Here is a 13903-nt window from a genome sequence, read left to right as displayed (position 1 = left end):
TGCCGTCACCAGACCAGGTTTTGACCAGAATTTGACAAAAAGAAGCGTTTTTATTTTGTTCTATTTCTTTTATATTTGGGCACACTATCAATGATATCTCAACAAAATAACAACACAAATCATTCATAATAATACATTACAAATACTCTTGGGTAATGTGACAGAAACGGCGCAGATTCTTCATTCCTATGCCGCAGTCTCCATAAACAAGCCACGCATTTGGCACGGCGGTATAGGACTTTTGGCCGAGTATTTTGTGAGTATTTTCTGCTTCAGTGTAAGGTTATTTCAATTTCAACTTAATCAATCACCGGTAAAGGATACTGACCTCGCTGACCTCTACCATTTTCAAGGAATCAAGGTACTAGCCGTTGAAAGGGGCCCTAGACATCCACGTAATTACAAAGCAATATTTGACATCTGTTGTCCGAATCTGACCCTCTGGAATTATTCTGAAAAAAGATATCAGCTTAATCATATGAAGAATAAGTTGATGTCCTTCGCCTGAAGCTAAAATGGACAGGTATCATGGCACCAACTCCCTAGTCCCTCGTTCTTGGTGTCTGGTGATGCGGAGTGAAAGGCTTGGCGACCTGATTTGGCAAGGCCTGATTTGGATTAGGTAGTTTATTCATGTCAGTGTGTGTTGTGGGGCAGATAAGATGGTTTACGATTTTCTGGGTTGGCACAATTAAGACATTTTTGTCATGTGAGTAACAATGAAGTCAATTTTCCATATATTTTCTCTGTATTTGATAGCTGTCATGAAAATCAATGATGCCTCAATGGGTGAAATTGTATGAGCTGCAAGGACTATGGTCATCAGTCATTATAGTGATCTTTTTTTTTAGTTTGATGTGGTGTAACAGAAGGTTAGGCTTAAATTCTAAGTGCAATTGGTGAAAAATACACTGGTAAATTGAGCAGGTGATCCGTCATCACTCATCAAGCTCTGACCATCTATTATTTTGTTGCTAGTTGGAAAGGAATAGATGATATGAAATGAGAGCATTGCAACACTTAGGCCGGGGGGATCCAGGGCGTCGCAAGTCCATCTACGACACGTCGCAAGTTACGACACATGTTCCGTCACAAGTTGTGTCGTAGCGAAAAAGGAGGGATGTTGAGGAAAGAGGGGTTTGTCGGAGGATACGACAGAAGTAGCTGCGACAAGGTTTAAATACCCGCTTTACTCGATAATTTAAAAGGCTACACGATCAGCTGATCCCGTAGTAAGCGTCAGTAAGGTCGAAAACTCTATCAAGCATAAAGGAACATTCGTCCTTCTGGTTTGCGAGCTTATGAGACAGCCAGTTCAAGCATGTTCTCTGATTCTGAAGCTTTGTCTCAACTGGGTGACTTGTGGTTGCTAACGCTCACGTGAGTTGCCATGAATTTTGGGATCGATCACAAGAGATTCGTGGCGCTATAGGGCATCTAGAAGCGATGCTTTAGAAGAAATGAGTTAAGAGAGTATGAGGTCACAGAGAGTTAGTAGAGTTGGAGATTGAGGTCACAATTGGAAGTTACAGAGGTCATCTGGGACACTTCAGGTCACGGAGGTCAACTTGGGGTCATCACAGAGCTCAATTGGAGACCACGGAAGTAATCTGAGACACGTCAGGTCACAGAAGGCAACTTGGGGGCACGTCAGGTTACAGAGGTCAACTCGGGGTCATCACAGAGCTCAATTGGGGGTCATCTGGGACACGCCAGGTCACAGAGGTCAGCTTGAGGTCATCAAAGAGCTCAATTGGAGGTCACGGAGGTCATCTGGGACACGTCAAGTCACAGAGGTCAACTTGGGGTCATCACAGAGCTCAATTGAAGGTCATGGCGGTTATCTGGGGCACATCAGGTCAGATAGGTCAGCTTGGAGTCATCAGAGGGGTCACTTAGAGGTTACAGAGGTCATATGGGACACGTCAGGTCACAGAGGTCAATTTGAGTTCATCACAGAGCTCAATTGGAGGTCACGGAGGTCATCTGGGACACGTCAGGTTACAGAGGTCAACTTGGGGTCATCACAGAGCTCAATTGGAGGTCATCTGGGACACGTCAGGTCACAGAGGTCAACTTGGGGTCACCACAGAGCTCTATTGGAGATCACGCAGGTCATATGTGACACGTCAGGCTACAGAGGTCAACTTGGGGTCATCACAGAGCTCAATTGGAGGTCATCTGGGACACATCAGGTCACAGAGGTCAGCTTGGAGTCATCACAGAGCTCAATTGGAGGTCACGGAGGTCATCTGGGACACTTCAGGTAACAGAGGTCAACTTGGGGTCATCACAGAGCTCTATTGGAGGTCATGGGGGTCATCAAGGGACACGTCAGGTCACAGTGGTCAACTTGGGGTCATCACAGAGCTCTATTGGAGGTCACGGAGGTCATCTGGGACACATCAGGTTACAGAGGTCAACTTGGGGTCATCACAAAGCTCAATTGGAGGTCATCTGGAACATGTCAGGTCACAGAGGTCAACTTGGGGTCATCACAGAGATCAATTCGAGGTCATGGGGGTCATCTGGGACACATCGTTTTTAGAATTTGGAGAATCTTTTGGGGGATGCCCCTCGCAACGTCCAAGACCGCCTTTCTGGATTCGCCAGTAGTTGCTGGAATGGTGTTAGGCTACTTCATATCCATGAATACCCCAATAAATGTGAATATAACATATTATGCACCATGTTCAACACTCTCGCTGGCGCGGATTGAGGCCTCATAGACGAACCGTTGGTTCTTGCTTTATAACTCGCGTTAGCGGCAACGGATTGCACCGAAATTTTCAGGATCTCAAGTTTCAACAATTTTCCACGTACCATGCAAATTTCGTGACCATGACCCCAATGACCTGTGACCTGTGACCTCTCCCTCAAGGCCATATCAACTTGCGACACAACTTACGACTGCTATTTCAAATTCGTAAGTTGTGTCGTAAATCAGGCACTTTGCGATAGACTTTACTTCTTAAGTAACGCTACTCATCAATTGATCCCTCCAAAAACGACTTACTACACAACTTGCGACACGTCGCAGCTGCGACGAGGCTTACGACGCTCTGGATCCCCCCAGCCTTATAACTGTGTTCCCTAGATCACAATGTGGTGCTTCTTTTAAATTAATGCACTTTTAATCTTATTGATTCTGATGAGTGATAGTGCTTCAACACTTTTGATAACTAATAAAGACCAATTTTAAGGAAAATATACAAAGGCACAGACTACAGTTGGTGTCAAATTGTTTATTAATGAAATAAGCTCCTCTTCCAACTTTTCAGTTTAAACATCCTCTGTTATATTTTCCATTCAGTTGTTAAACAAACTATGCTTTATTTCAGGTTTGTCTGCCAGTGCCTCGTCAGCCGACCCGCAGTTCGTCCCCTGCTCCGCCGCTGTCCTCGCAGTGACCGGCGCCATGAAGGTGTCAGTGTACGCGCCGCTGCTGTCGCGGCTGTTGGCCGGACCTCGGCCGTACGTCGGTACTCTGGTCGGCCTCGTGCACGACGACCGGGCTCACGTGCTCGGCTGCCTGCTCGACCACGTGGAGGGCGGCACGCCGGGCGTGGGCAGCGAGCTGCTGGACGCGCTGCCCGGCGGCCTGGCCCCGCTCGGCGTGGCCGGAGACAGTGACGGCCGTCTGGAGGAGCTGGCGCTGCTGTCGACTGTCATCAGCCTGCTGCCGGCGGGCGCGCAGCGCGCGGTCGTCCTCTCCGTCAGCGGCGGCGAGGGCGAGGGAGAGCCCGAGCCCACCGCCGCCGTCTTCCTGTACGGCGACGGCGAGCTGGAGCGCACCGAGTTCGAGACGTTCGGCGCCGAGCAGCTGCGCGCACAGACCGTGCTGCTGCGCCTGGAGGGAGCGCTGTCGCTACGCTGCAAGCCTGGCTGCGAGCCGCTGGCAGAGGCCTTTGACCGGCTGAAGCGCACGCTCGACTCGCCGGTGGCCTGCTTCGTCCAGCCGGAGGCGAATCGACTGCTGCGCGCGCAGGACGACGAGTCTGCGCCCGAGGGCAGCTGCGCAGAGCTGGCGGGCCGGCGCTCTGCGGGGCGCGCTCAGGCGCTGTTCAAACTGATGCTGCAGCGGACTGGTCTGGTTGAGAGCCGGCCGGCCGGCGGTGCTCCGGTGATCGAGTACTGTCGCGGCCGACAGCAGCTGGTGGACCTCACGCTGCCTATCAGCTGCGTGGCGCTGGTGGCGGCAGCCGCTCCGCTCGCGCAGGCGGCCGCTGCCCTCTCTGAGGCGGCGCTGCGGCAGCTGGCGCAGCTGCGCACGGTCATCACGGACGTATACCGGGAAAAGGAGCGGGTGGTGCCGGCCGAGCCGCTGCACTTCAACCCCGAGGAGTGCGGACACTACGTGACACTCGTCTACAGCGCTGCCTCCGACGACGAGAAGCTCGAGTCCTACCGACGGAACGTGCACGCGGCTCTGCTCCTGGCCGCCGACCGGCCGCTGTTCCGACGTGCCAACCGGCACCGGTTCGATGACCAGTCGCCGTTCCTGACCAACGTGCACGTGGGTCTGTCGGCGCCGCGTCAGACGGCCGGACAGACGGCGCTGGTGCGCGGCACGTACGTCTACCACCACTACATGCAGGACCGGATGGACGACAGCGGCTGGGGCTGCGCCTACCGCTCGCTGCAGACCCTGGCCTCGTGGTTCCAGCGGCAGGGCTACACCGGCCGCGCGCCGCCGACGCACAGAGAGATCCAGCAGTGCCTGGTCGACATCGGCGACAAGCCGGCGTCGTTTGTCGGCTCTCGCCAGTGGATCGGCTCCACGGAGGTCAGCTACTGCCTGCAGCACCTGTACGGCGTGGAGTCGCGCATCCTACACGTGAGCAGCGGCGCCGACCTGGGCTCCAAGGCGCGGGCGCTGCTGCGGCACTTCAACGACGAGGGCACGCCGGTGATGATCGGCGGCGGCGTGCTGGCGCACACGCTGCTCGGCGTCGCCTTCGACGAGGCCAGCGGCGAGGCGTCGTTCCTGGTGCTGGACCCGCACTACACGGGCGCGGAGAATCTGACCACCATCCAGAACAAGGGCTGGTGCGGCTGGAAGGACGGCCAGTTCTGGGACCAGACCGCCTACTACAACCTCTGCATGCCGGTCCGGCCGCGCTGTGTGTAGTCGGTATGTGAGATACCCGTCTCCTGAGTACCGACAGCGGGAGTGCCGGGATGGACAGGAAGGCTATGAAAAACGTGATACGATACGAACCACATTCCACAGAGGCTAGACCTCCCCAGATATTGGCTATACGCCAGTCGTCAATATGGCGTCCGACTGGAATGTGCAGAGCGAATCCCAATAAATGCGACCGGCGCGGGACAATAACGACGCTATCACGTTGGCCGTTGGATAACCACTAGGTGAGTGTAAACAGTATACTGACCTGTCGACGACTGTATGCTGGTCTCTCGGTGACTGTATATTGGTCTGTTGGTGTCTGTATACTGGCCTTTGGGTGAGCGTGTACTGACTGCTGGGTGGGATTGCACACTGTGTACCGATTGCTTGATTGGTATATACTAGCCCCTCGGTGGGCGTTAGCTGACTTCTCGGTGGGTGAATACTGACCGGTTGGCGGTTTCGTCCGCGACCACCGTGCGGTGGGCGGTGGGGGGCATACCGGACCCCAGACCAGCCCGGGTCTCTGACAGCGGTGGGGCGGCACCTGGCGGCGGCTGTGTCTGTCGACCTCGTCTGTCGGCTCCCGGACAGCGGATAACGCCGCACGCGCTGATACCGTGTGTCGTCAGCCAGCGCTGTGCTCGTGTGGGATGGGCTTTGATCGGAATAGGCGACATATTTATTGTTATAGTCCTTTCTGCTAATGCGACTGCAGTGATGTTTGACGGTGGTGTTAGGCTGACGGGTGTTGGAATTTGCAATTTTAATGAGATGGATATTTTCCAAGTAAATACATATAAGGCGATATCATTCTATTGTTCTTTGCTAAGTGCCGATGTAGCCCTTGGTTTAATACTGATTCTAGCTGACGCATGGTTTGTATTGTATTATCAATTAAGGAGAAGGAGAGACTCGACCTGTAAGCGGTGCCACCTGTTATCTACCCCTCTCCCGAATGCGACACACAGCGACGGTACCTACAGCCACTAACGCATCAAGCTTATACTGCACTCTCCCAACTATGCGATCACCACATTGCGCACGCTCCGTTCAATAGTTTGTGTGAATGTGTCAAGCAGCGAGGGATTCTAATGAGATACGAGCCGCCGGGGCAGTAGCCCATTTTTCATCTCAGCTGGGCCAAGAACCTCCCACCACGTTCGTCTTTTGTATTCACTCAAATTCAGTTCCATTCGACATCGATATGGTATCTACCATACACCAACGATACATAGTAAACAATTCATTCACGTCAGATTTCCTGGTAAGGACATCGACCTTATTCTCACTTTATGGGGCGCTCTGCTCTGCGCCCTTGCGCTTTTATTTCGGCGCTCCAGAGAGCGGGCACACAATGGAGACAAAGGGAGCTCACCACGGGTCGCGGACTTGCATGCCACTCTGCCCCGCTCTGCCATCTCCTCGTCTCGCTGATCGGCCGTGGAGGGCTCGACTGAGCGGCAGTGCCAGCCATATTCTCTGCGCAGCTCCTCATTCCACAGTCCAAATATCCATCCGTTCAGCATACTGCGCAGCAGGGAGAGGCCGCCGAACGTCTCGATCAGGCGGCGCGGCACGTGCAGGCCCACGCTCTCCAGCGTGAAGAGGACGCAGAGCGGCACGGTGACGGCGATGTTGAGGCCGATCGCCTTGAAGACGCCCCAGTAGGAGGTCATCCGCTCGGGTCCCTCCGCCGAGAGGCCGACCGAGAGCCGCTGCCTGGCGATCTGACGCGAGTGCCGCACGGCCACGCGCCGGATGATGACGTGCAGTGCCACGATCACCTGGTAGATGGCGATGGTGAAGAGCGCCTCGGCGAGTCGCAGCCAGGCCGGCACGGCACGCAGGTACAGACAGGCCGGCCGGCTGGCCATCCGGCTCACGTGGCTGCTGGTGCCGGCGGCGGAGACGGCTGCGCCGGCGGCGGCCGCCAGCCACGGGGCGGCCAGCAGCAGGCGGCGGCGCGGTTCCGTCAGCAGGCTGAAGTAGCGCAGCCCGTGGATGACGGCCAGGTGGCGTTCGGCGGTGATGCAGAGCAGCGCGGTGGACTCTGCCAGCAGGAGGCCGCTGCGGGCGGCCAGCAGCGCGCTGCAGCCGGCCACCGGCAGCCGCGGCACCTGGTGGCGCAGCGCCACCACCGGCAGCGTCAGCGCCAGCGTCAGGTGCTCGCACACGGCCAGGTTGGCCAGCAGCTGGAACATGCACCGGCCGCGCAGCCGCCGCCGCCCCGTGAACGCCGCCACGGGCACCAGCGAGACCAGCGTGGCCAGCGCGAGCAGCAGCACGGGCGCCACGAGCACCGGTGGCACCGTCTTCGGCCACGTACCGTTCACTTCCGTCATTTTCCACGGCCCGGTAGCGTTTATCAACGGCTTGGTACCGTTTAGCAACAACCCGGTACTGTTTATCGATGGCTCAGTATCGTTTATCCAAAGCCCGGTATCGTTTATCCATGGCTTTGTACCATTTATCAAAGACCCGGTACCGTTCATCAAAGACCCGGTAGCGTTTATCAAAGACCCGGTACCGTTTATCACCAGCCCGGTACCTTTTATCGAAGACCCGGTACCGTTTATCCATGGCCCGGTACTGCTCAATTTCAGCCGGTCTAACGATCCGGTACCGTTTATCCACATCTCGGTACCATTTCTCCCCGGCCCTGTGATACCATTTAACCGCGGACCGGGAACATTTATCCGCGGACCGGGACCATTTATCCACGACGCGGTAGCCTCACGACCAGGCTCAGTGGTTGATGCGGGAAGCGAGTGGTTCACTTGCCCTGTTTGATAACTGAGTGGCTTTGATGAGCTTGGTGTGCTTCCTTCGGCCATGCCGGAAATCTGGAGGCGCGTGAAAAAGGCTTTCTACATATGTCGTGTTTGACCCAGCGAATGTCGCAGAACTCCTTCCCGGCGTCCAGATGTACATACAGTTGGTCTGATAAAGATGGCAGAAACGAAGCCTGTTTAGGCTCCGTATCTGTCAATAACAAAAATGACGTTAAAACAACAATGCCATTTAGTCTGCATGTTCAATTGAATGTATGAAATGACCACGGATGCTCATTTATTGTCGTACCTGTCCTTTGATGATCGGATAATGACACTGGCCCAATCTCATTTGATTGAAATGAAAACTACGGGAATTATGTCCTGCATTTTATACCTACAAGGTAAGCTGGTATTTACAGCCCTATTCATGAAAAAAAAACTACGGAATGACTACCTGACTAATAGGCAGGTATGACGCAAACGAGCATGTTAGTTTTTCCTTTTACCAGCGATATATAGCTTGTTCAATGTTGACCTCAACCTGTCCTTATGCTTACCGGAAACCTAGTTAACAACGAAAAGCGAAAAGGACGTGTCCAAAGCGACGGCACTTCGCACCACCGTAATAAAATAAGTACCTACATACCCCACTTTATGACATTTTCCCTAACTTACCGCTTTATCACAATTACCATGCCGTTTCGTTTCGAACTGATCTAATCGGCGCGCTCTACCCGATTAGATCAGTTCTCTCTGATCTACCTGGCGCGACCCGACCTACCGCAGCCGGTGGAGCCGCCGCCGAGCGTGCCGCGCTCCCGACGACAATCAGAGTGCGAAGACGGACACCAGTGATTGGCGTTTAGAGTCGCGCCACCACGACGCCCCGTCGCCATCGCTACAGGACGACCAACAAACGATCAGGATAGCATACACCTAGCATACCTACACTCCGACTCCGGTCAGCACTGTCGACTCCGGCCGACTCCGGCTTCGACTACGCAGCCCTGGACCTGGGACCTTAACCCGCGCCCCGCTGGGCTATTCAGCCATACGCGCCCTGCTAACTTCCGAACCGATGGTCGTAGAAAGACGGGGAAAACGGCAATCGAAAGCTCTCAACAAGGCGGATCTTAAGAGCCCAAAATTTTTTGCTTAAGTAGGTCAGAGGTCAGGTCAAGGTCAGGTCAAGGGTACAAAATGCAAGTTTCTACAGTATCGGCCTTACACCGTAGTTGCCGAAGAATGGACTGAGACTGATTGCCCAAAACGTGTTCTTAGACTACCAAGACAATATTCGTTGCATACAATGTCATTCAAAAGTCAAGGTCAAGGTAAGGTCAGGTCAGGTCAGGTTACCAAAAACAAAATATAGAAAACGGCATGTGCGACACATGTTTTATGGGTCATTTTACTCATAGAATTCAATCGGCACACTCAATAAGTGATATGGACCACCTCTGGATGAATTTCAGGTCGAGGTCAGGTCAAGGTCAGGTCAAGTGAGGTCAAATCTTGAAGTTGGTTGTTAAGGCCTAAAAAGGTGTCTATCTGATGCAGTTTTTCACGGCGAATTGGATGGTGCTATTTTTGTTTCCGTACGAGGTCTAGAACTTCCAAAAAATCATTTTTCAAAATTTTTGTGTGTCGTGACGTCATACAATTTTGAATAACTCCCACATTTTTTAACCGATTCTTCTAAAAATTGGTATGTAGGTGCACATAGACCACTTCTCTGACATACATTCCGGTTTTTCGATACACTCAAAATTTTGGATTTTATAATTATTTTCCCAAAAAAGTCAGTTTTTTGAAGAAAAAAAATTGGGCCAAAATCCAACATTTTCAAAAAAACCGAGATAGCCATTTGATAGACAAAGTAGAATCACGTATAACCTTTTTGTTACGTCTTGATTCCTTTAAAAATGAAGATGTTGAAGATGTTTGCGGCGTTTGAAATTTTGCCGTTTTTTAGGCGAAAATGGCGAACATGACGTCACTAAAACGTCAATTTCTCAAAAACTTCCCGACGGATTTCGCTCAAATTTTCAGAGAACGTGTCCAATTGATGTATGATAAGGTACTGAAAGTTTGACGTCGCTGGCGTAACGCGTTTAGAAGTTATTGGCGAAAAACGGGAGGGGGCAGATTCTGCCCCCCCCCCCCAGCGGGGCGCGGGTTAAAGGGACCCTCCCACCTTCAAAAAAGTTTATGAATTGGCATGAAAGTGATGTCGCTCGGTTCAGAAAGAGCGAAAACGAATATCTACCAAATTTCACCGAAAAATATTAACCGGTTTTCAAGATATTAGACTTTTACTTTTGTTTACTTTTTGGGATCTCCGTAGTTTCTAGCGACTTTATTTTAGAAGTGCGGCGTTTGCGGCAGATGTTGCGCGCAAATAGCATATACCACCGCGTGCTACAAAACGTTTTAGTCAAACATTTAAAAAATCGTTAGTTATTTGCGCTGACGTCACACATGCAGAGGGGTATTCCTAAGCATTAGCCCCTCTGAATCAAAATGCTGCAATTTTGAAATTCAATATTTCCGATTTAAGGCATTTCTCGATGTTGTGAGTGCCGAAACCGGTAATTGTGAGCCAGGGACCCCATTTTGGCTATCTCAACTCAAATCTAATGTTAAGGTGGGAGGGTCCCTTTAAAATCGAGTACCTAGGTATATCAATCGCTGCGTCTCGTATATATATAGGCGCACCAACCCCCCCCTCCCCCTCGGCAGGGACGATGTGTAGAAAACCAAGGTCCGGCGAGAGATACACTAAGGCGTGTTACCTGAGGCGACGGAACGGCTGTCATACCTATACCGTCCCAGGTTATTAGGCTGACTACGCTTCAGCCCTTGTCAGCACAGCTCGTATACCTAGTAACAAAAAAAAAATCTGAGTAGGTAGTTCAGGCAAAGCATACCTACGTACCTATAGCCTTGTAGCTTTGCATCCCTTTCAATTGGCTGTCATTCGCGTAACATATTTGTTTCATTTCGACCAGAACCATAAACTTCGCTGGACGAAAGGCGATTATCTATATTTATAGACTCGCATAACTGCAACGAGCGCGTTGCCCATACTCCTCACAATTAGTTATGCATTCGAGTTTAACCAACGGAACATACAATAGCAAAAGCAGCTCTGATTTCGGCGAGACAGTGAGTCGGGTTCCAGCCGGTGTTCAATAAATAATCACAGACATCAGCCACCACGGAGCACGTTTATTTCACCTCTACCAATGTGAGTAGGATAGCTGGCACATCGCGACGGGTGAGCAACATCGTCTGAGACGGGTGAGCAACATCGACGGGTGTGCAACATCGTCTGAGCGGGCGCACAGAACACGTTCAACGGCTCAACTCTGAACTCAGGAGGGCGAGCTGCACATCAGGGTGGGCTCACCCTTCCTGCCGAGTGATCCACAGTAAGTCCAATGCATTAACAGACTTAAGATAAAGGAGTAAAATCACCCCCCCCCCCGCGACAGCCCTGTGATACGCTGTAACCTGTGCGCAGCTAGTTAGCCCAGTGATTCCCTATCCCTGTGACTGGTAGGTACCCCTTTCCTCGGTTGGCCCAGTGATCCACTGAGTCGCTCCGGCCGGCCGGGCTGCCGGGCCCTCTGACTCACCAGTTCCCGGCCTGCCGTGGCGCCGTGCCAGCTATGCGCCTCTGCAGCTGCTGCTCTCACTGGGTCGAGCCGCTGGGGAGGGGACCGACACAAGTCGGCTACCCTCAGCCAGCCGGACTAGGTCGAAGAGCTACAAATCGTCAGCAGTGATGACGGGCCGGCTTAGAACTATACCGAGATGGCACCAGGATACTATCGACAACAAACGCGTGTGAAGAAACAACATGACAGACAAGTCGCACAGCTAGGATTAACACATAAATACCGGGTGGCCCCCCCCCCCAAAAAAAACGTTCCGAACTTTGGAGGCCTATATCTCAAATTCGAGTGCAAATAACGAGCCAAAATTTTCATCAAGGGTGCGTCACTTCTTTGCGCATTGGTATGCCAAATTATAACACTGTACCATCATTTACAATCCAGCCATCTTATGTTGAACTAAGTAAGACGTTTTTGCTTTTTTTGCCGATGTTGAACGGTAGTGATGATTGGCTTAGACGTACCAAGTGAGAAAAAAATGGAAAAAGAGAACACGTGAATGAAACCAGCAAGTGTGTTGTTAGTTTAAATATTTTTGTCCCACGTATGTACCAAATATTCAAATACTGAGCCAAAATAGTGTTAATGGATGCCATTCGTTTTAACAAGTCCTGTTTCGAGCAGACGGAGTGGCACGGTGCATGGGTTACTGCTGATCTCCCTCCCTTCAAGATCAAACAGTAAATCGACCGAATAAAGAAAAAAGCTAGAGGGAATGTGTCACCCTGAGGCCTGAACTATCAATGAGACTAGTTGCCAGTAACAGTCATGGCTGAAGGCTGTGGTGCCGAGATGGAAGTGGCCCGTTCACTCACATCTTTTAGTAAACATCTGAGCAAAAAAGTAATTTTTACATGGCATGCTAGAAACACAAACCGTTTAAAAAGTAATTGACCGAATAACATAAAAATCATACCATTTACTGACAATGCATGCCGCATTGACTATTGGAGGTTTCAATGTTGTGTCTATATCGCTTTCTGAGAAATATTGATTTAAAGTTGGGAACGTTTTTTCTGGGCCACCCGGTATATTCAGACAAGAGTTCAGCTAACATCACTTAGCTTTGTATGGGCAGATCAGCCACGCTACACAGGCGTATCGAATGGCTGGGTGATGCGGCCGGCGGCTGCGAGTGCTCCGTGACGGACGGTATCGGCCCCTGGCACTGCTGAACCGAATGGTGGCGATGATCCAGCACCTCCACCGCATTGGAGGTGACCCTGCACGGCCTGCAGCACAGCGTTTTCTTGTAGGCCTCTCTCAGCTTGGCGTTGAGGAGGCCGTAGAGCCAGCCCTCGCAGATGAAGCAGAGTGCGCGCAGCTGGTGCAGGAACCCGCTGAACTGCGGCATCGGGTGCCAGCGGCCGATCAGGCGCACCACCGGCGAGATCACGTCCAGCAGCATCGTCGTCAGAAACACCCAGACGATCCTCTTGAAGGAGTTGAAGTTGTCGACGAACTTGCGGTCCCGTCCGCCGATGTTCTGGTGTCCGAGGTGGGCCATCTGACGGCGGATGCGCGCGTTCATGCGATAGCCGACCGCGCCGGTGTACATGTACAGCGCCGCCGTCAGTAGCGAGAACACCAGGAACTGGGTCTCGACGAAGATGGCGTACGCGTCGGCGATGTTGCTCTCCCAGCGGCACTCGGGGAAGGCGACGCTGGCCTTGTCGCGCCCCAGCGTGGTGTCGGCCGGCGTCGGCAGCTCCAGCAGGACGGCCACCAGACCGAAGGCCGGCTGGACGGCCCAGGCCAGCCAGGTGGCCACGAAGAGCCAGCGGCGCGCGCGCGACATGAGGCTGTAGTGCTGCAGGGGGTAGAACACGGCCACAAACTGGTCCACGGCCATGCACGTCTCCGCCAACTTGAATGCCACGCCGAAGCCGAAGCCGCAGTACTGGAGCGACTGGCAGAGTCCCTTGACCTGCAGCTGCGCGATGTCGTACGCGCCGATAAGGACGAACGTGACGCCCAGACACATGCAGCTGAAGGAGAGGTTGGCGGCCAGCACGGCCATCGGCTCTTCCCACAGCGTCCGGTTGACGGCTACCGCGTACAGCGGCGCCGCGAAGTTGATGGTCAGCAGCAGGCCGACCAGCGCCTTCACCCATACGTACAGCATCTCGTACGGCGTGTCCAACTCCGCCGCTGTGCCTGCCGTGCCGCCGACACAACGTCTATCCGCCCGGCGGTCACACACATCCTTATATGCTGACTGGTGCCCTGTGACCATAGAAACTGGCTGCGTTTGAGCATTTTCAGGATAATGGATAATGGCCTTAATCGGTTGGCAAAGCCAGCAATACGCACAT

General features: G+C 52.7%; 1 protein-coding gene across 2 annotated transcripts; it reads left to right on the top strand.

Annotated features, from left to right (window-relative positions):
* The first annotated feature begins 188 nt into the window (after positions 1 to 188).
* LOC122379920 (ufm1-specific protease 2-like) lies at positions 189 to 5949 on the top strand. 2 transcript variants are annotated; one of them, XM_043362573.1, is made up of 2 exons: positions 189 to 256; positions 3342 to 5949. In XM_043362573.1, exon 2 carries the CDS (start codon positions 3419 to 3421, stop codon positions 5129 to 5131), a length of 1713 nt encoding a protein of 570 aa, XP_043218508.1. In that variant the 5' UTR covers positions 189 to 256; positions 3342 to 3418; the 3' UTR covers positions 5132 to 5949. The 2 variants fall into 2 exon arrangements, with proteins under 2 accessions (XP_043218508.1, XP_043218507.1); XM_043362572.1 differs by having other exon boundaries at positions 219 to 361.
* The last annotated feature ends 7954 nt before the right edge of the window (positions 5950 to 13903 follow it).

The sequence above is a fragment of the Amphibalanus amphitrite genome, unplaced genomic scaffold (assembly GCF_019059575.1).
Source record: "Amphibalanus amphitrite isolate SeventyFive unplaced genomic scaffold, NRLGWU_Aamphi_draft 000087F_arrow, whole genome shotgun sequence".
In the NCBI taxonomy this organism is placed as follows: domain Eukaryota; kingdom Metazoa; phylum Arthropoda; class Thecostraca; order Balanomorpha; family Balanidae; genus Amphibalanus; species Amphibalanus amphitrite.
The sequence above is the reverse complement of the archived record's forward strand: the minus strand, read 5'-3'. Positions and strand labels throughout refer to the sequence as shown.